Source organism: Triplophysa rosa, linkage group LG15 (assembly GCF_024868665.1).
Source record: "Triplophysa rosa linkage group LG15, Trosa_1v2, whole genome shotgun sequence".
Lineage (NCBI taxonomy): Eukaryota > Metazoa > Chordata > Actinopteri > Cypriniformes > Nemacheilidae > Triplophysa > Triplophysa rosa.
The window spans coordinates 22,179,579-22,206,897 of NC_079904.1; the positions used below are offsets into that span (position 1 = coordinate 22,179,579).

Below are 27,319 nucleotides of genomic sequence, written 5' to 3' on the forward strand. Positions count from 1 at the left end.
CACAATTTTTAAAGAACAACAACAATGAACAGTAAACCGTAAATAATAAGTCCTAAACTTATTTTTTATAGGCAACAGCTTGTTTGCCATTTTCATTTTCTCAATTTTGTCTTTGAGCTTCGGACAAGAGGCGACAAATCTGTAGAGGTCCTTTGCATATGACTGCAAAGTTGTCCCTGCAGTATAGGAAGGTACTGTACTTCAAAGTCCTGCCCCGCTGATGCAATTGTCACCTGTGATCACAATTAGAACACATGACAGTCAGGAGGTGAAAGTCATCTAAACCAAAGATATTAATATCAACAAGATGCGCCACTGCCATTACAATGAATGGGGAGGAATGCAACGTTCAATATGGCCGCTCTAGCGAAGAAGTCCCGCCTTCCAGTAAAACGAGCCAATCGTCAATCAGTATTGACTGACGATTCTCTGGGGTGGGGCACTCGTGAGGTGCTTGCCAGCCTGTGCACATGCACAGTAGATGAAATGATGTTGAAAAAGGTGATTTTTAGCACAATTTAATCTTAGGAAACCCAAGTTACGGTACAGATCATGTCATGTTTAATTATTGATAGGACATAGACTGTTTAATTGTGATTTTGGCCAGCGATTTTAGAAATATCTGCCTTCCCCCATTCAAGTAGATAGGACTGTGTACTTGCTATTAACTGCACAGAGGCGTTGCAAACATTTCAAACATTCCAAACGGACTTTGTCTAAACTCTGATGGACTCCAACCCACCTTAATCCAAGGCTATACATTGGTCAGTTATTACGTACACCTACTTCAAACTAAGTCACTGTAGGAAAACAGTTGTGCATTAAAATGTGTTACTTTAAACACAGCTTGTGTTGTCCCTTGTATTTATTTAACACACAGTCAATAAAATATGATACATAATGTGTTAAATATCATAACATAAGCAATGTGTTGATAATTAACACATCTTTTTTATATTGTAATACACAATAACTGTTCATTTAATGTCAACAATTTCCTGTATAGTATGTCTCTGTAATTTAATTTGTGTTATACGTGCCTCGTCATAAAAGGAGTGAAATGCAAAACTCTTATAGATGTGAATGTTCAGCAGAATGATTTGTAAGTAAAAGATGATTTTTCAGTAGCTCATGTGGACTGTCATGGAGCAATATATACACATGTATACAGGTTCGTAACAACTGGAGGGTGAGCAAATGATGACAAAATTTTCATTGTTTGGATAAACTTCCTGAAGTAGAAGTTAAGTTAAATTAGGTAACTTGTGATCTTTAACCTATTACTTTTACCAACACTGTTCATTATTGACAATTTATTGCAGGACTGTTGGACTGCACTGCTTTAGTTAAAGGGATACTTCACACAAAAATGAAAATTCTGTCATGATTTACAGTACAGTACAATTATGATTACATACTAACTTACACATACCTCTGCAATGATACTTGACAATGCCACCGTAGTTTTATCGACATTGTGCCTCTTCAAACATTTAGGGACACTCCTCACTTTTTTAAATGTTTTAAGGAGAAGTTGGTACCTGTGGGTAACCTGATCCGGGGTTGTCACTAGAATAAAACAAAAGTTGAAAATTACTTATTTTTGGTGATTGATATGAGCTTTTTAGCACTTTGTTGTTCTGTTATAACAATATAAAATTATAGAGTTCTGTCCATTCACATTCATATAACTATATGAATATGCTAGTAATCAATCTCCTGGAATAACTTAAGGTAACCTGAGAAAAGAAGAAAATAGAAACACCAAACAATTACATAATATTAGCCCTTAAAACTGTTGCAGGCATGACTGGGGCCCACTTCTCCACTGGCTGCACAGTGTGAACATAATGTCCATGACAGCTATTGTGGCTTGGGTTAAACCATATACTATTTTATTACATTTCATAGGCATTTTGTGCAAATAAAGAACCTGTGTAAATGATTAACAGTCCATAAGGTCGGTCAATAGGGGTTCTCAAAGTTTACATTCAAAGGTCAGAATCTGAATTCTCGTCAACGTCAAAGGTCCGGTAGAATTGTTATTACAAAACTTGCTTTTAATAAACATTAAAAACAACTTTCTCGGCATCACTCATCTGTGCAAGGTTCAGCCAGAGGTGTTTCTCCTGGACCACAAGTGTGGACATCGCCCGACCCAGGGCGGTCACTTGGTCGCCCGTAGAGCGAGGTCGGTGGCGGCGCGGAGTTCCTGCATAAGCGCTGGGTCGTTCTTACTCTCTCAACGCCTTGGCCTGATGGACCTGCAGGATGGCCATAGCATGGAGAGAGGAGGCAGCTTGGCCCGCAGCAGTGTAAGCTCTCGACACCAGAGATGCCATAAACCTACATGCTTTGGACGGGAGTCTAGGTCGAGCCCCCCAGGTGGCCGCCGTCAGCGGGTACCGCGACGGCACACTCCACCTGGGGGACATCGACGTATCCTCTAGCTGCCTCACCATCGAGGGAAGAAAGGGCGACAGAACTAGTCTGACGTGCACACGCCGAAAGGGGGCGTTCCAGGTCTTACTAAGTTCCTCATGCACATGCACAAGATTTAGTTATGCTGTGATCATCTGTGTCTCCTTCTTCATTGAGCTGGTCTATATTGGCTGGTTGGTTGTGTCACATGACCTGCGGTGCGCTTGCGGCTTTCTGAAAAGTTGAGATTTTTTCATCTCGATGCGGCACCGACGCGCCTGAAAAAAAGAGTGCGTCGCGACCGCGTCGCGCAGCGTGTCTACATTTAAAATAACAAATGCGCGTGGAAAAGACACGAAATGTGTATCGGGCCTAAGGCAGCAAAAACGCGAGGCGCACAGCGCGCATAAGCAGCGCGCAAAACGCTCTCTGCCAACTAAAAACAATTCAAAACAGCAATAGCTTTCTATGTGATCGGCCCCCTACACTGGTTTGTGCGCGTGGCACGTCTGTGTGTGTGTGTGTTTGTGTATAGAGCACTGCACGGGCCTTAAATCCAGGCCCTAGCCCGGCCCTGGCCCGAGACGCTCAGGCCCGAGCCCGGCCCTGCCCGACAAGCTTATCAGAGCCCGCCTCGAGCCCGATGTTTTTTTGTATCCCATTACACAGCCAATACTACTGTTGCAGCCATTAAAATAGTTTCGTTTTGTTTTTTTAATGGAAAAGTGTTTATATATATATTTTCCTTTAAGTTAATTTAGAAAAATTTTGGAGCAGTCTTTTGTTTCGTAAATTAAACTTTTTGTTATTCTAAAGAGACGACCATGCAAGCGGCTAGCGCCCGATGGTGAGTTGACTATGTTTGATAAATTTAGTCTAACAAATCAACACTTGGCTTGCTTGCAATAAAATCCAATGATTTTTTTTAATAAAGAAAAAAAACTCAACAATTTAAGCATATCACAATGTTAGTTTAAACGTTTATTATCACCACAACAGTAAAAGGGCACTTTTTTATAAACTGAGATGCTCTGCTGCTTGCAACGGCAAACAACGTGCTGAAAACAAACAAAAACGTGTCAAACCTAACAATTAAAATAATAATAATAATAATAATAATAACAACGTGCAGATTGCAGATTGTTTTACCTTACACTTAGACAGCAATTACTAATGAAAATGTCTAATCCCAAACAGAAAACGAGACAGTCTCCGAACACGGGTACAGCCACAAGAACATTCTCTTAAAGAACATGTACAAAAGAACAAAAGTACAGCATCCACAGTGGAAGGTTTTAGTCCAGTCCTCCTTTCTTCTATAACTCGTCCTGCTGCGCTGAAGTAAAGCTCGCTGCTACTGCTGCTGGCGGGCACACTAAACACCATGCGAGCCAGTCGTGACATTCGCAGTAGCATGGTCTCGTGTTGTTTCCACCACTGTAGCACATCTCTTCCATCACCTTCCATGGTGGGACTGAGGCGCAGGTAAATTTGTTCTTCATCGGTATCCTCCTCCTGAACCACAATGTTTTCCCACTCTTCCTCAAATTTGGCCAGTGCTCTCTTCTTTGCTGCGTGGCCTAGTGCAGGCACGGCTGAGCCTGTTGCTGCATGAATCATTATTATAATTATTAGTTGTCACTGGCTCTCTGGCTCTCACCACGGCCCTGAAGTATATCCTGTATCTCAGAGTAGACTGACTCAATTGACTCCAGGGTGAGGAATACAGTGCTGTATCTGGTATCTGCCATTTGTTTGACAGTTTTTGACAATTGGCTTACCAAACCTGACTGCTTCAAATATCGTACTAAAGCCTTGGCGGCCTGCAGAGTCTCCGCTACTTCTGGGACTGTTTCTGCAAGCTCATCTGTGTTCAAGGCATGCCGGAGGACAGTGTTATACAAGTGGTTTTGACAGTCCAGGCGTCGGTATGCGCGCAGTGCGGTAACAAAATTAGCGCCCTGATCAGTTACCCAGACAACATTATACATCACTGATGCGTCAAATCCAAGAACTGAGACTAATTGCTGCTGCAACTCTTTTCGGATATTGTCTCCTGTTTTGGCCTCGTTTGGGAAGCTTGTTGTGGTGAGTACCCTGCTCTTCAAGTCATATTGTGGTGTGACATAGTGACATGTGATTGATAAGTAGCTTATCTTATGTGATTGATAAGTAGCTTATCTTACGTGATCATCCGTCCACATGTCAGTTGTCATCCCCATATTTATCAACGACATGATCCCCTTGATTTCTTCAACCGCTTCCCCTCTCTTAGCTTTCGCCATTTCTTTGCACTTTCGGGAGATTGTGGTGGGGTCAGGGAGTACACTTGAAGCTGACAGACAGCCGTGAGTTGCGCCTACATTTATTAGCTCTTGTGCTAACTGAATGAAACCGTTCCCTGCAACAGTTTCAAAAGGCCGAATGTCCCTACAACAGAAATTCACGCATTTAGCTGTGATTTGTGATTTTACCGTAGAGGGAGTTGGCTTGGCGAGGAAATCGCTCAAACTCGTTTGGATGTTGTTGCAGATTGGTCCACTACATCCTCCGCGTTCAAAATGTCTTTGTAAATGAGATGATCCAGTCTTCTTACTATCATAACTTAGCACAGCTTTGCAAGTTGTGCATTGTGCATAACCAGTTGGCTCGTCATTTAAGGTTGTCACTACTTGAAAAACAGCCCAGAAGTTTGCCTTTCCTCTTGTGTTTTTCTGTGTTTTAAGTTCGCCATTTGCGATTTTTCTCTTTATGTTCTCCATTGCACGTGAGCTGAATAGTGGACGAGGGAAAACTGTGTGAACTGTGTTTTCTGAAGTCCACAGTTAACGCAGCCATCTACCAGGAAATTTTAGAGCACTTCATGCTTCCTTCTGCTGACAAGCTTTATGGAGATGCTGATTTCATTTTGCAGCAGGACTTGGCATATAATAAATAAAGGCTTGAAATATTTCACTGTGTAATGTGTAATGAATCTTTTTAGATGTACCTGTATTAAAACGGGTTACAAGTGCACTGCAACAAATAAAGATTTTTTTGCCTTGTTTTGCAGAAATATCACAGAATCCTATAACAGAAATATTAACGAAACAATTCTTAAATCAATAAATATTTTCTTCAGAAGCAAAATGAAGCCTTAGAAAAGATTGTAAGCCTTATTTTCTTAATAAATAATCAATGGTACACACAATTTCAGCAGTGAAACCACGTATAATGGTTCCACGTTTGTACGGAATGAGAGTAAATGAGATGATTTACCGTTGTAACCTGATCGTTACCATGGCAACATGTTTGCCGTTGATCGCAGTGAACAAGAAACATGAATCCCAAGAGTTTAATCCGTTTGATACGTATCTGCTATTTTCGGCCAAAGACTGGTTAAGTGAGGCAATTTTAACTAAAACACAGACAGAGACGCTGTATTTTGTTTATGTTCAGAGCTTCACAGCGCGCTCTTGAGGTGTTGCCATGTTTACATATTTTTAAGAGCTTTGCATTTGTCTTTTGCATAGTCTTTTCTTATGAAGCTGCAGATACATTATATAGTTAATAAAGTGAACAGTTGCGCGTAGTGGTTTTTTGCCTTATTAAATGTGTCTATGTGTAGGTTTATTTTGGGCTTGTCATTGTTTGCTGTTCTTTTCAACAATATGATCTGGCAACAGGGTCAATTTATGGCAGGGCTGCGAGGCTTTTCAAAATGCATGAAATAGCAAGCACATTTTCATATGACTTTCTTGCACCGCGCTTACAGAAGAGAGAGACATATGATGCACGTTTAAACAGAGGTGGGTAGAGTAGCCAAAATCTTTACTCAAGTAAAAGTACAAGTAACTAGAGAAATTGTTACTCAAGTAAAAGTAAAAGTCACTATTTTAAAAATTACTTGAGTAAAAGTAAAAAAGTATGCAATGAAAAAACTACTCAAGTAGCTAGTTACTTAGTTACTTTGTATCTGATTATATAGGCCTACTACATAAATTAATATTAACGCCAATATTTTAATATTACATTTTAATCAATATTTTTAATTATCATAAACAGATATCTTTGCAATATACTAGAGAGACTAAAGAATAGACAAACACAGAAGAGACAAGCATTTCTGTAAATGTCATCTAGTCCTGATGTCAATGTAGTTTACACAACTTATTTAGAATACTAGACCATGTCAAACTAAAGCATGAACTAAACTCAGAGCATTTCCTAAGATGATCTAGAACATCTGCAGTGCTCTCTTATATTAAATACACATTTTTGAACAAAGCTCATGTTTTCTCGTGTTGTGTCACGTGTGTGTTGTGAAACGCTCTTACTTGTAAACAAACAGTAAACAGTGAGCCACACGCCCATCAACACGTTTTCTTCCTTCTGTTCTTCAAATCTATATTTCTGCAAGCCCACGTCTCTGTGTCTGACAGGTAACGCGCATGTTGCTGTGTCTGACGAACAGGTCGCGCGGGTGCGCGCATATGGCGGGCATTTATCATTGCTGGCAAACAATATGACACATTTGCAGTTTTGATTGTATAGATATAGATTAATATCCACTTCATCCAACGCTCTTTGTGTTCTGCGTGTTCTTAAATTTCGCGCTACGAGGAGTGAGTAATCCTGCTTCAGATGATTCAGATCGTGCTGCGAACTGAACAAATCATTTGAACTGATTCATTAGCCTATTCAAATGGTTTTGCCCATTGTTCAATTAATGCTTTCAAAAGAATCGACTCAAAAGAATCGATCACTCGGGAATGCCCGTAAAAAGAGACGACAACCTTGAAATAAACAACGCGTTTTAAAAAGCATATTTTAAAATGAAGGAACGAAGGAACGTCACGCAATGTAAGTTATGTAACGAAGTAAAAGTACAGATTTTCTATTAGAAATTTACTCAAGTAAGAGTAAAAGTACACACTTTTAATTTTACTTAAAAAGTACATATTTCCCAAAATGTTACTCAAGTAAATGTAACGAAGTAAATGTAGTTTACTTGCAATGTGCAAATGCAATGTTTTGTCTTTTGTTAACATTTTTACGAACAGTGCAAACAAAGTGCAATTTTTTAAAACATTAAAGTGCAAAACGCGCCTCTCTCACTATCCATTTTAACGGCGGCTATGGTAACGAGAGTGGTCTTGTGCTACCACCACTCGTCGCCAGAGGCTGCAGTGCAGCAGAACTTCCGGTGGACTAAAATGCGCTATGTTAAGAAAAATACTTGATGTTTCGTTTTGGTTTTGTTGTATATTAATTTGATGAAGGAAAACAAACCAAAAATTTGTCTCGTATATGGTGGAATATGTAAAAAATGAACGGTTTATTCGTTTTACTGTTTTGAAAACAAAAACGAATAAATGAATTATCCGAAGGTACGCGGACCGTGTACATTAAATAAACATAATTGTCTATATTAATGTAGCATTTTTTGTAACCCCCCAAAATGGCGATTTGTCTTTCTTCATGATTGGCAAGACCGGCCAAATCAAAGGTCACCACGGGATAACTTTGGCACGTTCGGCCATCTCTGGTCTTAACTATATTTTAAACTTTTCAAGAGCTTTTCGAAAACGTATTTGGTTATAACAGGCAAACAACGGCTACTCCATAGCCCCACCCCCAGTGACGTTTCATACATACAGCCTATCATTAGATTCAAAGAAGCTTTATTGGCACGATGAAACAAATTTTAGCCAATGGCTTTAGAGAACAAAAGCCAATGAAACACGTTCCCGTTCATACGCGGGTTGTTTATATTCTGTTCGCGGGTTCAGTTTAATTTCGCAAGTTATTAAGTACAGTTCGCGTGGATTTATTTATTATATTTTTAGCATTTTATTCGCATCGTTTACATTTCATTACGTAGACATGGATTTTCGTCGACCAAAGAAGCGTTTTTCAATCGAAGACGTTTTACCAGAGACAACTGAGAGTAGTGAGGAGGACATGAGCGACTTGGAGGAGGAGGATGAATTATCTAGTGACGAAGACGATGGGCCTGCTCTGTTTCGGTGAGTTTCACACGAGTTTTATACAAACAATTGTAAATGTGGCGTTGTGCTACTGTTAACTAAGATATATTTGTAGTTTGCAAAATGTGTAGTTTGTGGTGTGCAGTTTTTGGTGCATTCATACTGTAACCATTTGTGTATTATGGGAACAGAAGGCTATCAGTGTGAATGATGTGTGTAAGGTCGGTCATTGTTTTGTTGATTGATCGGTCATTTTAACAGCAGCTAAATCCAAATTAAATGAACAGTTTACATTAATAGTTTTTCCTGTGTCTTGTAGTTTTGGTTCTCATTCTGAATCGGATGAGGACTGGGAGGAAGAGGCCAGCCAATCGCCTGAAAAGAGATTCATCTCTTCATCTTCTGCAACCTTCAGCACCCGGACAACCGAAGAAAAGCAGATCAGATCCTCACCTGATGGTTGTAATGGCACCTCTGAAGAGGAGCAAGTCTTCCGGCCAGCGAGAACTCCAGGACCACAGCTGAAATCCACCGCATCATACAGCCCGCTGGAGTTATTCCAGCTGTTCCTGTCAGACTCGATGCTGGAGACTGTGGTTGCAAATACAAACGCGCACGGGATCAAGCGTCAAGAGGACACGAACCCATGGGTGAACATTTCTTTGAATGACATGTACTCGTATGTGGCCATGCTTTTATATTTGGGTCTGCAAAGGTGCTTGTCTCCAAAGGATTTCTGGAGGACGACTAAAATTCACCATCCAGAATTTCCCTCGAATATCATGGCTTACGAGAAGTATTCGTCCATCTCTGCTACACTTCATCTGAGCGATGCCACGGTGGATGCTGAGAACGACACAAAGAGAGGAACATCTGCCTATGACCCCTTTTGTAAAATCAAGCCGATGTATCTGGAATTGAGAGACGCATGCAAGACTCACTTTCATCCTTACCAGAACGTGTCTATTAATGAGCGGACGGTGTCAACAAACCCTAGAACCGGTCTGGAAGAACACATGAAATGCAAGACAACCAAGTCAGAATACACACTGTTAGGGCTGTCTGACTCGCTGTGTGGTTACAACTGGGATTTTTTCACATGTGAGAGGGAAAAACCTGCGGCACGGAGCAAAGGAGTGAACTACGAGTCTGTCGTGGCTCTCGTGGACGAAAAGTTGTTGGGAGACGGCTACGAACTACACATAGACAGCGTTCACAGTAGTCCAGCATTTTTCGGAGACCTCCAGCGCAAGAAGATCAGAGTCTGTGAATCACTTCGCTCCACCACCATCAGAGGCACCGGAGGGGGGTCTGTGCAGAAGAGGATGAGGGCTACTGGTGGCCAAAAGACTAAAGTGGCCGAAGCAGATGCAGTAGCACACTGTAAAAGGTTGATACTATATATTTAATAATGTTGCATAAGTGAGTATATTTATGTTTTTACTACAGGTATGCTTATGCCTATGATTTTGTTTATTTCCATGCAGGTGCATTGATAAAGTGGATGTGTCGGATGCTCTTTTCGACAATTACACAGTCGCACAAAAGACCACAAAGTGGTACCAGGCCTTTTTTTACTACTTTGTGGATGTAGGTGTTGTAAATGCCTACATCATTCACCAGCAGATGGCCCAGATGAAGAATCAGAAGCCGCTGGCAATAAAGGCTTTCCGGGAGGCTCTTGTCATGGAATTGGTTGACTTCGTGTCTCAGGATGAAAACGTTTCTCCGTGAAAGTACATAAAGGACATCACTGCAGAAACGGAAAAAGAAATGTATAAAAACTCCTCGTATGTTTGAAACATGCCTGCAGTGAACACGTTCCTGCTACACTGACTGGCACTACCAAAAGAAATGGATATTATATCTATAAGAAGTATATAGTTTTGTTGTAAATTTGTGCAGTTTTTGTGACACTGTGCACTTTTTGAAATGAGACCTGTTTGTGTCGGTCTAAAAAGGGTTTAATAAGTTCCATTAAACATAAAATGTACATCTGAATTCGTTTGTGTCAATTACTCTGCAAACTCTACATATATTATTAGCTGTTTATCAACTAAATGGAGTTTTTTATATGACTGTTCCAATTTATCATGTTTTATGTCAGTGTATGGTGAAGTTAAATTCACGGTCAGTTGCGCCCTCTAGTGGATTTATCTGTAATTTACAGCGCCATGTTCATCATCCATGAACCCTTAATGCGTAATATTCAATTCGCAAATCTATTATACGCATAAACTGAACTGTTGCATTCAACTAAAACAATAGTTATACGCGAAAATTAACCAGAATGTCCTGCAAGAGGAACCAAAACATTTTGAAAGGAAAAAACAAACAAATAAAGAAAAAAAGTGTTTTGTCCCCCTTTTAAAATCATTCCATCGCAAGATGATGACATGTCAGATGCGTTTTCTTAGTAAGACAACATTTAACTGGCCTTTACAAAAATGTTTCAAACATTAATTGTTGTATATGTAGAAAATTGTGCTCTTGCTAATGCAAACCTCAACCGTGGTGTGGAATGAAGGCTGATTATGCCAAGTGAGAGATGTCCTTGGGGACGACATTTCAACCAATCAGCGTGTTATGAAAAGCTTGCTTGTAAGGGCAGACAACATAATCATTTTGAAATATTTACATTCTTTTCCGTGCTAAACAAAAACAGTGGAATTATAAAAACTCAATTTATTATGATGCATAATTTAAATGGGGTCATATGGCGCGAACACGTGTTTTTCTGTGACTTTGGTGTGTTATAAGTTGCTCATGCATGTGTTAGACACGTCAAATTGCAGAAATTAAAGTGTCGGAACAAAAGATGCATTCTATCTAAAAGCGAATGCTCACCCAGACCTGCCTGAAACGCCTCGTGTAGCCACACCCCCACAAATCTACATCAGTTGGTGGTATGATTTGACTAAGACCGCCCAAATGTATACGCAAGTAAGGTGGGCGTACCTGTCAGTACAATTGAAGAGGAACCTGATGTTCCAAATATGGTAAGAGGCGTTACATTTCCCTCACACGCTTGCAGTATTCGACCAATCACGACACACTGGTTAACTGGCCAATCATAGCACACCTCGCTTTTCCGAGTCATGAGGCTTGTTCGACTTAATGCGGCGCCGCAAGATCCGACAGGCGGATGACATCAAAGTACCGCGAGAGCGATTCGAAACCAAGCATTTTATGGTTTTTCGAATGTGTCTCGCGGTATTTTGATGTCATCTGCCAGTCGGATCTTGCGGCGCCGCATCAAGTCGAACAAGTCTTATGAGCTTTGTAAAAAATCTGCGCGTTTAGAGAGGCGGGGCAAAGAGGAGATACAAACATGCATGGTATGTGGAAAACACAGCGTTTTTAACCTTAAATCGTGTATACGCGTTGCATTACATCTAAAACAAACCATAATATTCGTTTAATATCACCCTTTAAAGAAAGGAGGAACTGATTTCAGGGATTTACACCTGTTTTTAGGTGTAAGGTATTAGGTACATCAATATTCCAAACGCTATGCCATTTTATACATAAATAGTGGGATTCTGCATCTATGGTTTCGTTTGTATGTAGTCAGATTTTCTGAATTTGGCCGCACACTTTGAACAAAACACTTTAAGGGAAACTTAGGGCAAGTTAAATGTCAAAGTGAGGATTATTGTTATTTCTTTCCTGTGCAGAAAAAGAAAAAGAAAAGGCAGGACACCTTGGTGCAAACCATCTATTCTGGACTCTTATTGGCTGCCTTTTCTTCAGTCCAGGTCATTAATTTCTCCATTTTTTTTAAATGAAAGTTTAGTTTTGTAATGACAAAATGAACAACATTGTGGGACAAATAAATATTTTTAAGCAGATTTTTTTGCATCCTTTGATGATATGGTCCACTAGAGAGAGTAAAATGTGTGACGCCTATCTTTAGGTCCCTCTATCTCTGTTTAATTTTAGAGTGGTTTGAGGTTATGTCCACATACCTAGCACTATAGCAAAACATGAAAAAGGAGAAAAATTCTGTCACTTGAATACACACAGAAATTGATGCTGCTCTGTTATTGCCTGCAGGCAACTTAAACTCAATTTGTCATTATGTCAAGCTGAGCACTAAAAATACACCCATAGAGCCATTTCAGAATGGCACACCTGCAAAGTGACCCCTTTTAAAAATGTGTCAGATCGTTTACCTCATTATGTGAGACAGATGGAGCAGTTTTTGTCTCAGCCACGCGGGGACGGATGTGCAGCACATACAGCCGCAGAAAAAAAGAGAGCATTCCAAATGTTCATTTAATCAGCATAGATGCATTGTGCTCATTCCAGTTCAGCGTCTGTTGAATTTCAACAAAATCAAACCTCAGGAGTGACAAAGTCATCCAACAGCAATGTGAAAGACTGACAACATGACAAAACACATGAAAACTGTAAGAAAATCCATGTTATCGCATACATTTTCTATTTATCTATTTATTTTTTAACTATTCCTAAATAGATGTACAAATATGACTGTTGTATTGCTTAAAAGTGAATATGAACTTGTTTTCTTTGCAGTAGTTGAGGTCTGAAAAATATAGAGCATCTTTTCTTCAGTTTTCATTTTCTGCAAATAAATACAAATATAATTTTTTTATTTAAAATTTGGGAAAAATAGGGTTAGTAGTTCACAGAATGAAACAAAAATGATTATTTTACCTAAACGCGTACCTATAAATAGTAAATTCAGAAATGGTCTCTTATTTTTTCCACATCTGATGTGTAACTGAGCTTTACGCAGATTGTCTCGGACAAAACACAGAGCTCGTTGTTTTAATGTGACAGATCTGTTGTGAACAGTGATGCTCATTTAGAGATTGCAAAGGTCTTTCTGTGATGCCATTTAATGTGTGCATGAGAAACATAAAACACTCCAGAAGTGTGAGAGAATCATTCTGCGATCTTATGTTTTATTCAATTCTTTTCTAAAAGTCCGCAGGTTCAAAAGTACCCATACTTGAAAAGACACCAATATTCAGAAAACGAATATGACGTCCTTGCTGTTGATCCCAAGAGCTGGTCAACACAATGCGACACAGCTTCTGTTCCTTTGATGAGTCTCCTGCTCTCAGCATTTGAATTGTAGAATCAATTTTTATTGTGGCCATTGAGAATAAACAATGTCTCCATCTGCGTAAACAAAGCACATGTAAAGTAGCTGCAGATTTAACCTTAAAGAAGGGTCTCGTGACACCGTCGCGAATGATTCGTGAAAATGTTGCTTCTCTATGCAGCGGGCAGTCAGCTGTGGAAATGAAGCTCATTTGATGCTTGGATTCACTCACGGAGGGAGTATGCAGATTGTCATTTGGACAGGCCTGACTCCTGGCCGACGCAGCCAGCCAAGACACCTCGTACCATACACCCCCATTATGAGGAGACATTTGCAGTCGGATCACGGACACAAAACAAAGAGCGAATGATGAGAGGCCAGTTGAACAAAAAGTCCTAGATGTGTGGATTAGCTCAGAATGAACAGAAATCATTTCCTTTTTTAAAGGATGACAATAACAAACGTACGTGTTCTACTGTACAGGCATGTGGTTTAATGGGATTTGATAGTTGCACATGGTTTCTGTTCACACATTGTCCGTCTGTCAACACAGAGCCCTTATTTTATGAAGGCAAATGAGAGAATTTACAGTTTCATGGAAAGCAATATACAGAATCAACATTCACTTTGTCGAAAATCCGAACAAAAAAGCAAATGTTTGTCCATCCTTGTCACTCAAATTCGATGCATGTTTGCAAACATACACAGATCTCTGGGTTAACATTTATTTAATATGATGACATTACTTTAGAAAATAAAAGTTCTGAGTAGTTCAGTTTATTTATTTTACATATATATATATATATATACTGTATATATATACGTATATACCCTTACAAAATAAAAGTTTATTCAAGTGTGCTATTAGTAGACTTCTTTGAAGCTAAATATAAAAATGTAAACATTTTATGTACGTCTCAGAAAACATAGATGTAAACTATTAAAACACATACTTTAAAGTACACTTATATAAACTAAAAGGTGGGCCAATTTAGTCCAAATTACTATTAAATACGCTTAAAAGTATAGAGTATAATAAACAACATACCTAAAATGGTCTATAGCTTTGCCTTAGTACACTTAATATCATGAACTTGAAGTGTTATTATTTTGTAAGGGTAAACATTTTTGCATAAATACATTATTATACAAATAAAATAAATATATATTTATGTTATATATATATGTTTATTTTATAATTAATATAAAATAATTTCAATATATGTATTTTGCACCTTTCTGTGTAATACTTATTATCTTCATAACACGTCATATGATATTTTACAGAATAGAAAAAAATACGTTTCTTTCAGTGTTCAGTGTACAGTTGAGTCCAAATGCCTGAGACGACAAAAAATCTGGGATTTTTTGCCATTTAAACTTGAATAAATAAACATATAATTTTAAGATTTATTTGACGACTAATAAGTATTTAGGAGTCTGTAGTTCTTCTAAAAAAATAAAATAAATAAGAGACCGCTCCAGTTTTGCCTTTAATCAGCATTTCTGCATGTATGGCCATTCCAGAAAAAACCCTCAGGAATGACATAAAATGATAGACGAAAATTAAATCAGGCTTATGTCATCATATATTCACTTCACTTTTAAATTGATCATAAAATACAGTAAAAATTACTATTGTGTATTTTAAACATTTTTTACATTTTCATTAAATAAGTGCAAACATATTTTTTTATGGAAAATTGGGAAAATGTTGTCACTAGTTCAAAAAATGATTGTTTTACTTAGACAGCTATAAATATTAAACTCAGAAAAACAAAAAATAAATTGGAGTGGTCTCTTAATTTTTTTCCATTACTGTATATTTTATATTGACCATGCTAGCTTATTTGTAGCTTTAAAAAGTCAGATATCCTTGATTCTATTGAATGACATAAGATGCTCTTTGGGACATCAGGTTTCACATAAATGTGTGTGTCCAATCCAATTGAGAATGACCATTCTGTTTCTACTTAAATGATTATGCTCATAATATGATTTATAATGAAAATGTTCCATTTAATAGTATAAAAGAGCATTTTTACTAGTGGTCTCAGGCAAGAGGACAAGATTCATTGAAATACATGGACCCATGAGTTTCTTTGTCTCTGTCATTCTCACTGTCGAATCATTCTATGCGTGTCAAAGTGCAGTTAGTGTGCTTGAATGAAAGGCAGAAAATAAAGGCAATCATGCCTTAAATGGCGTCTCTGGGGACATTGACGACGGGTGTTAAAATGACAGCAGCGCAGCAATGCTTGCATTAGCTTGAGTCAAATATCGTACGTTTTTTATTGTCTTTAGCTTTAAAACGCCTGACTGTAAACTAAAATAACACAAGATGGTTTTGCTAAATTAAGATGTGGACCAAAGGTGTAATTGTTGCCCAGCGGGGGTGGAGTCCTATCCCCGCTACGGCCACCACTGAGATTTGCGTCACCTTGGTTCCACTTTTCCACGAGATGCAGAACAGCGTGTTACAACGTCCTGTTTGCCCTAGAACAGCAACGAGCGCACTTCCCGCAGGCATGACACACAGACGCACAGCATCAAGATGATTGGGTGCAAGACCCTTTTAGCCTTCCAGCAAGAGTATGAGGGAAAGCTTATGTGTGTGTGCGTGCTCACAGTAAATGAGCAGTGTGCACCCATCCGTAGCCAACCTAATGGAAAAGCAAAGAGCATCATTACCTCAGATGATCCGCTGTGCGGCCCCCCGCCCAACCACCACCACTCTTTCAAAAAATATGGACTGGAAATGTCAAAATCTCTTTTCTGAAGGACACGAAGCATTTAATGGACAGCTGATGGTGAGACGAATCCCCAGGTGCAGGCTTGACTATTCCCCAGGGTGTTTTCAGAACTGAAAGCCATTTAACACCATTATCTACAAACAGCATGCACATACCTCGTGATAAATCTAAAAGCGCCTAAAACTTGCTAATTACACAAAAAGTCTGGTAAAAAAATTGCTCGCGGGATGTTTTTCTTGTTACTTGGACAAGGTGATGAAATGACTACAAGCCGAGAAAAACAAATCATTTTCAACCTTTGGTAAGCCTTAGACCAATTCCTCAAATGTTGCATTTTTTTAATACGCCATAAGCCTCTCCATTTTTTGGCGTGCAGTTGCGGTACAAGCGTCTTCCCGACGATTCACAATCCTCAGTTTGTCTATTCCGTGGTTTTGGAAATGCCTCTGCCGTTTCGCTCACAGATGAGAGGGGTTGATAACACCATCAAAGTCATTATTCCTCCTGCTGTTCTTTCGCTTTTCTCCTCCTCTTTTAGACGGTCACAAAAGAAAGGCAGTCCGACACGCGAGAACACATGCCTGGCGTCGACGGTAGTTTCACACGTAATCGTGGAGACTATAGACGGCCTTGGGGTCTGGATTTCGGGTCCGAGATGGAGACTGGTACTGCTTGTCCTTCTCCAAATTCAGCCTTTCTGGCTTGTCTTGAGGTCGCTCATCCACTTGAAGCTTTCCGTGTTTTGGCGTCTCTCTCTGCGACTGCTCTCGTTCGGGTGACTCGGTCTGACTGTGCTGCTCCCGGTGCTCCTGTTTCTTTCGGTCACGGGTCGACTTCTCTTTGAGCATCTGCTGTTTGGGCTTGTCGGGGTGGGATGTGCCCGCATCGAGCGGACCACCTCTTTTTCCAGGGCAGGACAAGCAAAAGATGACGCCTGCGGCCAGGAGGAATCCCGCAGACACAAATGCCACGTACACGGCGGCACCCGGCTCATACTTGCTGCTCTTGGGCACTTTGGAGTCCATAAACGTAGTGATGACCTCATTGGTGAACCAAGATGCGGGGACAAGGCACAGGACCCCTGCAATGACGAAGCAAGCCCCCGCCGAAATGGCCGTGTGTCCCTTAGAGCGGTAACTTCCACCCCAACGAGTGCATTTCAGCCCCAGGGCGGCCAGGCAGAGTCCCAACTTCGCCATCATGCAAGAGAGCACCATGGTGGTGCGCGCTGTCTGCAGGTAGGCGGGCAACGCCAGCACGGAGTATTTAAGCGAGCAGCTGAAGACTCCCGTGCTGTACCATGTGCAGTCCATCCAGAGTCCCTGCATCTGATAGATGGCCGTCATGATGTTGTTGCCCACGTCTGCGCTCACTTTCCAGTTGGGTAGCAGAGTGGCCACGATGGCGCTCACGACCCCCAGCAGAGCCAGAACGAAGGCGAACATCTGCATGGTGGAAGACGGCATCGTCGCTCCCCGACTTTCGGCTCCCTTCCCCCCGTCGCCGCCTCTCTCACCTTGCGGTGGCCCTGCGCGCTCTGCGTCTCCCTATCAGCCCGGCGCAGGTCCTGACAGCAGATAATTTCTCCACACTGGCTCCGGTGGGCTGTGATAAAAAACGGAATGAGAATTGAACTGAGCGCACAAGCGTGACGGTCTGACAGATGAGGCACATGACTGGAAGGGGGTACTGCGTTTTTTCCACCCTATCCTTTTTTGGGCCACCCTGTGTTTTAGTACACCTCAGCCAGTCAGCATTCTCGTTTTGGGTAGGGGGAAGTGACTTTGTTGTTAACAGGCTAATTATTTTTAACATTAAAACTGGCGTGTAACCCTTGTAATGAAATTTCGCCAACTATCTGCACAGGCATGGCTGTGTTAATTGATTTTTTCCTTATCTCTCCAAACCATTTGACAGCTTGGAAATGAGAAAAGGAAAAAAATCACTTCTATTCTTTGCTGTCCTTCAGATGGTGGTGAATGTCATGAATAGATCAGGACATGTGCATTGTTGGAGTGCATTATGTTTCAGTCAGAACAACAGAAAGCTTTACTTACCCTTTCACTGGTGCGCAGTGTGCGCTACGCTGCGTCAAGCAGTTTCTGCTAACGCCTGGAAACAAAATAAAGGAAGAGAATTGCTAAACAAGTAGAAACTAGAGTGAAACTGCCTCTTTCTCCTTGGCAACACAGTTTATTTCTTAAAGCTTTTCCCACACGTTCCTGGAATGAGTGGCTGGATGTTTCGGGAACGCAGCGGCTCTCACATTGAAATCTGGACACCTTACCTGAAGGTCATTTTACTGTACCCTGTAGACAGACGCAAAGGACGTCTCTTTAGTAAACGAACACTAAAAAGGTAATGAAAGTGATGATAAGCTCATTTTCATTTTGTTCAGCATAAAAAAACACAACGTGCAGCTGGAAATCAATTCCTATTATGTGCCGCAGGCAATTATCTCTGACGGCACAATCATACGGGCATGAGCTGCGCTGATCATGCAGTGGAAACAGACGCTTGATTTTTTTGAAATTGCAATGAAGAAAATTGCAGACAGAAAATTGCTAGACATAAACATGTTGTTTTCTCTCTTTCGTTCCATCTCTCTCTGAGAAACACTGAAATGGACAAAGGCGGTTCTTAAAGTAACCAACGATAAACATTTATGTTTACAAAGTCGTGTAAAAAGGCTCCTTTAGTGATTTTATTGCGTGAGGTTGCAGGGTGCTGGTGGGCGTTTCGAACGCTTTGCATTATTGTTCAGCTGACCAATCGGTTTTGGATAAACTGATCACAAATAAGATGCATTGCCAATAATCTGTTCTGACAAAATATGTATTTTTTATAAAATACATATAAAAATAAAATATGTGTATTTTTTGCCACCAAGATTTTGTAAAAATTTTAATGTACAAATCAAACTCTTTCATCGTTTTTTAAAATAATTTCCAAGACTTATTTTTTATTATACAGTTGTGGCCCAAAGAGATGTCCAACATAAAAAAATGACATCTTAGCCTCGATTAAAAATATATTAAGACTTTTAAATGGATGTTGTGTAGTTTTGTCTGGCGTGTTATAGCTCAGCTTTGAGAAGAATTTAAGGAAGATTTGCAAAAAGATGACACACAACACATAAGCAAAGCATGAGTCAAGACCTAGTAAGAATGACTGCTGTCAAAATCAAATTAATATTAATAACAGAAAGAACAGTGGTGAATGTTTGCTTTATTTCTTCTGAGCTTTTTGTTTTTGTACACATTTTTATATATTAAAAAACACCCATGTTCACCAGTGTTTTTTATTTTTTTGTCAAATAATTGTATGAAATAAATACCATTATCAAGTGTTTTTTTTATATTGTATTATGCAAAACCTCTCTAATACCTCAGACCTGAAGGGACATTAAAATAAATATTGTATACAAATACTGTATGCCCATCATATTTGGCCACTTTTGTAATTAGATATTTTTGTCATTATTTTATTTATTTATTGCTGCAAATACTGTACACATCAGAAGACTACAGAGGACGGTTCGGACTGCTGAGAAGATCATTGGTGCTCCTCTGCCCACCCTCCAAGAACTCTATACATCCAGAGTGAGGAAAAGGGCTCAGAAAATCACCCTGGACCTCTCACATCCAAGCCATCATCTCTTCACAATGCTGCAGAGCACCGAGCACCAATACAACCAGACACAAAAACAGCTTCTTCCCTCAGGCCATCTACCTCTTGAACAGTTACATGATTTTTACCCACCGTGCAATAATAAATAAGTGCAATATTAATTATATCCTCCAGATAATACACTATCTGATTTTTATACAACTTTTTCTGTAAATTATATTTCATTCATTCTGCTGTATAGAGCACATACCTTGTACTACAATAGTCTATTCTTATTTTTTACTTGTACATATTTACATACACACATAGCTTTTCTCTCTATATCTTTATCTTGTGTGTATTGTATTTCTTAATTTTTTATACCCATAGGCCCTTATTTAAATCATTGTGTACTGTATTCTATTGTGTTATGGTCTCTGTGTACTGTTGTTGCTGTTTCTGTGTTCTGGATGCTCCTGTCACCAAAACAAATTCCTTGTATGTGCAAACACACTTGGCAATAAAGCTCTTTCTGATTCTGATTCGAATGTAAACTGTAAACTGCATATTACTAAAATGAAATTTGCGTAAGAAAGAAATGCTGTTTGACATGTGAAATCTGTGTTACGAGTCAGTAAGCACATGCGCAGAATGTTGTTTGAGTCACAGGACTGAGCATGTGTGTTCTAGTTGAATATTTAGCCTCTTGCTCTCTGTAGGGCGTGGGAAAAGAAAATGGAAAGTCACTTTTCTCAGACGGAGCAGTTTTCACTCACCGCAAGTTACTTCTTCTCATACGTTTTTTTATGGCTATCATAAAATTTCTATAAACTGTATTAAAGATTTTAAGATTTACTAAAGCTTAGGACTGAATTAAAGACGTCTTGATGCAGCTGGTGATATTCTTCCCATTCTTCATTTACTCACCCTCATGTCATTCTGAACTTACATGACTTTCTTTCTTGTTTTAAACACAAAAGAAGATATTTTGAAAATGTTTGGTAACCAAACGAACACTAAACCACTGAGACATTTCTCAAAATATCTTCTTTTGTATTCCACAGAGAAAAGAATCATATATAGATTTCAAACAACATGAGGGTGAATAAATGATGACGGAATTTCAAACTATAGGGTGAACTATCTCTTTACTTATGAAATAAAACATGTACTTGATTATTACTTATACAGTACATACACACAGGGTACAAAAGGAACACTTGGCAACCAGCAAATGTGAATAAAACCAAACATGATTTAAATCAAAGACAAGCGTCTATTTCTGTAAAGATATCTGACATAGTGACCTTAATGGAAAATGTACCATATTTTTCTAGAATTGTTTTGAAATGAAAGCAATTATTAATGTAACAGTTTTGAGTTAATAAATATTTGTCAGCGCCAGGACTGCAGTTAACGTCCGGTTCGTGTTTGGCTAGTGTCTAATAATATAACTATTTATATTTTATTTAATTTATGTTAATATTAATGAATATGATTATTTTATTGTATAATAGTTGTATTAAAGGGATACTTCACCCAAACATGAAAATTCTGTCATCATTTACTCACCTTCGAGTTGTTCCAAATCTGTATACATTTCTTTGTTCTGATGAACATCGAGAAAGATATTTGCTTTAAGATATGCTTATAACCAGACAGATCTTTCCCCCCATTGACTCCCATTGTAGGAAAAATACTTTATCTTTTTTTTTGTTCTGTAAACGCAAAAGAAGATATTTTGAAGAATGTAGGACAGCAAACAGTTCTGGGGCACTTTTGACTCCCATTGTCATTTTTCCTACTATGGGAGTCAATGGGGGGCAAAATCTGTTTGGGACAATTCTAAGGCGAGTAAATGATGACAGAATTTTCATTTTTGTGTCAAGTATCCCTTTAAATAAACGATTTGCAGAATTTTGTTGTATGTTCATTTTATTAAATAAACAATTTATTGAATGGGTCCTGTAGTTCGGTCGCATTTAAAGAAACAGTACAGGACATTGATTTCTAACGGTTGAGTCTAAATTCAAGAGAGACAAGTTTCGCCAAGTAACGGTTCTTCTCGGTTTCTTTTGCTTGTTGTTAGAAATAATCTACAGGCGCTCTACTGTTTGTGAATGTGAACCGGAAGTTAAGGGCAGTCCACGAACACGCGCAGTAACGTTTGTCTATGTTGTCTCTTTGAAACCACCTGTGGCACTATATTTGATCAAATCTTTACATTTAATGCACAGGTATGATGTTATGCTTCACACACTGCTTGTGTACAGGCCGTTCTTTTGTTGAAATCCGAGGTAAATGGGGTCAGTAATGAAAGGGGCTTTTTTCACAGCACAGCAGCACAGGCGGAGACTGTATATCTGTCATTAAAACAATGAGGGCCGCTTGTTCCAGCCGAGGACAGAAGCGTCTCTGCACAGCCCTGCACCATCGCCGCTAGTCTACAGCCACAAACATATCATTTACTTCCACCATCTTTCCATTGTCGTCTGTCAGCAGATGAGAGACAATGTTTTACTGATCGTACAGTGAGTGATGTGTTGCCTCAACATGTGCTCTCTTATACACATCAATGAGATTAAATAAAGAGTACATGTTGACTTGCTTTAGTCTCCAGAGAAAAGAGGCAGAAATCTCACGAATGTGTCTGTCATTACAGTTTCAGAAGAGATGTCAAAAATGTCCCAAACTGAGCTCAGACTTGTCAAGTCTGCGATCAAAAGTCAATATTATTGAAGATCTCAATACGAGCTCAAACATTTCTCATCAGATTGATCCAAATTCAAATCATTTAACCTCAACGATCTACATTCATTTTACACCTCAATACTTTTTATGTATTTGAACAATTACAGCCTCAATTGTTTTTGATTTTATAAGCGATTTTAGGAGAAACATCTGAGACTTAGTTGAGAAATGAAACACAACTGAGAACTCCATCAAATCTCAACTAAATTTGAATTCCAACAATAATGTAATCTAGATTTTTACAGTTTCTGAGGACAATACGATGTAAGTTTTTGTTACAGTGCTATTGTACTCAGTGCTTTTCATCACATAACTTTGTGGTTGCTAAAAGTTTTAAAATGATTTAAAAAAATTATATAGACACAGTAAAAAAATCGTCAAAAGCCTGAAATTTTACGTCAGCTGGAGCGACAGAAATATACTGTAAAATAACAGTTGTTTTCCTGTAAAATGACAGGATATAAGGATACAAAATAAATTTTTTCCCCGTTTTGCTTATGAATTTGATGTCTTTTTCTGTCATTTTAGTATTTTTGACCATATTTCAAAAATAAAATGTAAAAAAATAAAATCTTGTTAAAAAACAGACATTTTCTGACAGCTGTAAAACAATGTTTTTTCTCTGTACAATTTTTCCCTTTTTTCTTGTGCATTTGCGGTCTTTCTGTAATTTGACCTTTTTTTACCGTAGTTCAAAAATACATCAAATTCAGTCTTTTTTTACATTTTACATTGAAAATCTGTTAAAAAATAACAGAAAAATTCAAGTTTTTTACACTAGATGCCTTTTTTAATAGATATCTAATACGGCAACAAAACTCCTTTGTATCTATGATTGCTCTTAAGGAATTTAAAGAGACAAAGTTGATACTCACTATAAATCTAGTTTCCCAAAGTCTGTAAAACAAGGGCATGACATTTCCCTATGAGTGCTCTCTATATGTTAAGTGTTTGAAAAATATATATATTTTTACTAACCTGTATATTGTACAGCGTTGATCCCTCATTCCCAATCAGATGCCCACACGAGCACTACACACATGTGAGGCCAGCAAAAAAAAAACACACACACACACACACACACAAAGTGTGTGACGTCCAGGTAAAGAAAGAAACAGGCACCCTATACGAGACAGAGGGAGGACGTCCGGCTGAGCACAGCACATTCCATAAACTCCACGCAGGCGGTGAGAGGCATCCAATCCCACAATGCCCGGCCTGACATATTCCCACCACTTTCAATGCCCCTTCCGAAGCCAAACTCTGGACCTCCCTTGGATATATATACTCAGCTCTGGATCTAACCCGTGTGGTGGAGACAGTTAGGCAGCAGAGGAACCCGGCGACTGACTCTCAGTTGGTTATGAGACAGAAAGAACAGATGTAGACAGTGTCAGTGCACTTGAGAGCAGGCAGAGGGCAGTTTTAGGATCCAGTCTCACGCTCCTCCATCAGTGACACTCACGCTTGTAAAGATCTGTCCCCGGAGAGCTGTTTGTTGTCTTTCCTCTGCCTGCTTCTGTTGATAAGGATGGAGTCTCATTCACACTCGATGTGCTGGAGTGGTGGGCCGTCTTTATGAGCCTTCACACAGGTGTTACTGTGGCAACCGTTTCCCCAACATTCATTTCCTGATGTACCGTGTGAAGAATGAATTTATCACGTGCTCTTTTTACTACAGACACAAGAAACACCTCTCTGGATATTAAGCTGGGATAAAAGAAAGTCTTTAAACGGGGAAAAATCTCTTTTGTGTTACATTTGGAATCTCCCATTGATCCACAATGTTCACATCAATTGCATTTTATACACTCTGAAGATGCTGGGGGTCAAATGTTGAGATTTTCAATATTCATTTCAGTCAGGTTGGGCCATATTTCCCCCAAACGTGGGTCGAAACAACGCGGGGAATACAGAATTACTGTCAACTTGCTTGCATTCATTTCTTGCATTTGTTTGCATACTTAAAGTGACAGCGTAAATTCTGTCATCGTTTACTCATCCTCAACTTGTTTCAAACCTGCATAGATTGCTTTGTTCTGTTGAACACAAAAGAAAATATTTTAAAAAATGTGGGAAACTATACAGTTCTGGGGCGCCATTGACTAGCACAGTAGATTTGTGTCCTGCTGTTGTAGTCAATAGTGCCCCAGAACTGTTTGATCCAAACATTCTTAAATAAACTTATTTTGTGTTTAGCAGAACAGCTAAATGTATACAGGTTTGACACACCGTCAGGGTAAGTAAATGATGACAGAATGATCATTTTTGGGTGAACTGTTCCTTTAAGATTTATTGTTCATGTTATGCATCTATTTAACTATCTAGATTCGCATTTGCACTGTAAAGACCTGAAGAACTTCAACGCTGCTTGGCAAACACTGAAAATGCAAATTCAGGTTGTTTCTGTGTATATAACACCCACCAATCTAACTCTTCAATCTCAGAGACAAAGGAATGTGCCCACGTCCACAATTACCATCACCCACCAAAAGTCCTGAACAAAGCGAGCCGGAGAAAAGAGGTTGTAATTATGACTCAGTCGAGCGTTTTTTTTCTATTTCATTTCATTCTTTCTAGATCTTTTATCAAAACTGGTATCGGTATGGGTAAGAGACAGTTAGAAAGATTGAGTTTTTTAGAGAAACAACACTGTGTGGAAAGATGCTTGCCAAAGTAAAGACTCCTTAACATTTTAACGAACATTGCAGCGTACAGAACGCTAATAAAACTGTCAAAGTGCCTTTCTCTTCTGAATTTTTGTCCGGTATAAAACCACATAATAGTCACAGGCAACAGGAGCTGGTCGGTCACTTGGTTTGTTTTTGTAGTGTTGTGCTGAGCAACAGTGGCATGAAAACTACTTACAGTTACTGTGACAGTTCCCATCAGCCTATCAGCTTTTTGTGAGGATATAATTGTCTTTCAACTCAAGAGACATCGTTCAAGTGGCTTTTTCAGCTCAGGTTATTTGCTAAAAAAAATAATAATATGGATACAAAACTGAGTGCTCATGAGAAAAGATGGCAGATTGTCACTCTCTATCTGGGTTGCCAAGTCTGTGGTTTTCCCTCTGAACTGAGCTAACTTTAAACTGTTGCCATGGGTTGTTTTTTGTCTTGCGGGTTTAAGATGAAGTTATTTATAAAAACTGTGTTTATGATTTCTACTGTGCAGGGTTTCGAAAAAAAGTGTGTAATGCACTGTAAAATATCGCTGCCGTCATTCTGAAACCTCGCATCTCCATATTTTGGCATTTTTATCTTTTGCTATAAATCATTATTAATAGTCTCATTATATGTTTGTCGGGTTTGAAAATATCTAACCAAAAAAAGTATTAAAAATAATTGACAACAAAGTATAAAAAGTAGTGTTTCTTCCGTTTCCTGAAAAACAGCAAATTTCGACATCCAAGGTTTTGGAAGGACAGCGACGATATGTTTTTCAAGAATGGGAGTGACATATTTCAGATGTTGGTAATTGGGCTGGGTCGTTGCGCTAGCTTTCATTGGTCATTGGGCTGGATTTGTTACGCGGATCTGGCAACCCTGGTTCAAGCGAATGCCATTGAGTTGAATGTACAGCTTTCTTCAGGTATTATACTCCTCCTTGGATGGGATTAGCTTCCTAGTGATACATTTACACAAAAGATTTTCATTCTAACAGTAGGGAAGGAAGGAAGACGGTCTTTATTAAATATTCCAAAAAATATTAAGTCATTTTCACAAGCTATGCTCAATACATTTTTACAAATAAATTACCAATGCCAAAACAGACACGTGAGCATATACTGTATTAACATAACTGTATTTTCAATAGCTTAAACTACTTAAGGAATGATAAACATGCCTTTGAATCAAACGATAAAAATGTGCACAAAACTATATAAAGAAGATATACAATATAATTTAGACAAAACATTTTCTCCTTATGAATATTTGCCCGGCTCGGTGAAATCAAAGCATTTCAACACAGAGCGGAGCAAATTCTTTGTCAAACCAGCAATGCAAATGTAAAGCTACAGTACAGTGAAAGAGTTGTTGCTTGTGTACTAGAAGTACACGTGTCAGGCAAACTCTAGATACAAGGCAGAAACATCAAACTGCGTGATTATGGGGTGTCACTATGATGCTGTCTCGACATCACAAGCTGTGAGCTGTTCAGTCCAAGGCACGATAATCCGGTTTTAGTCTAACCACCGGTTCCTCTATAGTGTGGGGATGGCAGCTTTATGGATGTAAAAACAATCCTCATTAACTACAGAACCCAGACTCTGTACGCTGTAGTCCCTGGCCAGCAGGGTGTTCAAGTCCAGACCTGTTGAGTCGTCCAGCAACGTCACTTGACTGCCCTGAAGGCTGCTCATGGTGCTTTGTGGTTCCTCTTCAAAGTTCAGTCTCTGGAGCTGGGCTTCCAGGGCGCTGGTCAGGGAACGCAATGTGGATCTCTTGTTGAGGGGAGGTTCTGAGCGAGCGTCATCATCGAGCAGTCTGGTTCTCTGCCAGGAGTTTGTCCTAAGTGCTCCTGCGTGGTGTCTCCTGGGAAAGGTGAAGTTGGCATCTTTGAATCTTTTCTCAATTGTAGCGGTCCACTTGGCGTTCTCTCTCAGGAGACAGCGGATGGCCCTCACTGCATTGACCTTGTTCTCCAGATTACTGTGTATCAGAAGACACAAACAAAGGATGAGAGACCGTTTCAGCTGCAGCGGAAAAAAGTTATTCGTGGTAAACACGAGGGTGTGT

The 27,319-nt window shown here is 39.3% G+C and overlaps 3 protein-coding genes across 6 annotated transcripts in view; 1 reads left to right on the forward strand and 2 right to left on the reverse strand.

The window, feature by feature from the left end:
* On the reverse strand, positions 1-24,161 carry LOC130566378 (claudin-20). Of its 3 annotated transcripts, XR_008964457.1 has the most exons (4): positions 23,556-24,161; positions 18,275-18,329; positions 1,433-1,569; positions 1-233 (listed from the first exon to the last, which is right to left on the reverse strand). XR_008964457.1 is itself a non-coding variant. In XM_057353823.1 (3 exons), exon 3 carries the CDS (start codon positions 17,681-17,683, stop codon positions 16,817-16,819), a length of 867 nt encoding a protein of 288 aa, XP_057209806.1. In that variant the 5' UTR covers positions 17,684-17,822; positions 18,275-18,329; positions 23,556-24,159; the 3' UTR covers positions 13,037-16,816. The 3 variants fall into 3 exon arrangements, 2 of the variants coding, with proteins under 2 accessions (XP_057209806.1, XP_057209807.1); XM_057353823.1 differs by lacking the exons at positions 1-233; positions 1,433-1,569 and adding an exon at positions 13,037-17,822 and having other exon boundaries at positions 23,556-24,159; XM_057353824.1 differs by lacking the exons at positions 1-233; positions 1,433-1,569; positions 23,556-24,161 and adding an exon at positions 13,037-17,822 and having other exon boundaries at positions 18,275-18,917.
* LOC130565469 (uncharacterized) lies at positions 8,096-9,530 on the forward strand. The gene is made up of 3 exons (XM_057352200.1): positions 8,096-8,429; positions 8,710-9,426; positions 9,497-9,530. The coding sequence occupies exons 1-3, from the start codon at positions 8,287-8,289 to the stop codon at positions 9,528-9,530; spliced, it is 894 nt and encodes a 297-aa protein (XP_057208183.1). The 5' UTR covers positions 8,096-8,286.
* Positions 24,162-26,247: 2,086 nt separating the features above from the next.
* Positions 26,248-27,319, reverse strand: part of LOC130566215 (rho guanine nucleotide exchange factor TIAM2) — a 38,331-nt gene continuing 37,259 nt past the window's right edge. For both annotated transcript variants that reach the window (XM_057353517.1, XM_057353516.1), the window contains exon 26: positions 26,248-27,232. In XM_057353517.1, the coding sequence (XP_057209500.1) occupies positions 26,785-27,232 (448 nt within the window). In that variant the 3' untranslated portion in view covers positions 26,248-26,784. The remainder of the gene's footprint in view (positions 27,233-27,319) is intronic.

What these genes read in the sequence shown, in the direction of transcription:
- LOC130565469 (XM_057352200.1), top strand. Translation starts at nt 8,287, where the DNA reads ATGGATTTTCGTCGACCAAAGAAGCGTTTTTCAATCGAAGACGTTTTA. An exon ending in GATGGGCCTGCTCTGTTTCG is followed by an intron (nt 8,430 to 8,709) that starts GTGAGTTTCACA and finishes TGTGTCTTGTAG; the next exon opens with TTTTGGTTCTCATTCTGAAT. An exon ending in ATGAAATGCAAGACAACCAA is followed by an intron (nt 9,427 to 9,496) that starts GTCAGAATACAC and finishes TTCACATGTGAG; the next exon opens with AGGGAAAAACCTGCGGCACG.
- LOC130566378 (XM_057353823.1), bottom strand. Translation starts at nt 17,683, where the DNA reads ATGCCGTCTTCCACCATGCAGATGTTCGCCTTCGTTCTGGCTCTGCTG.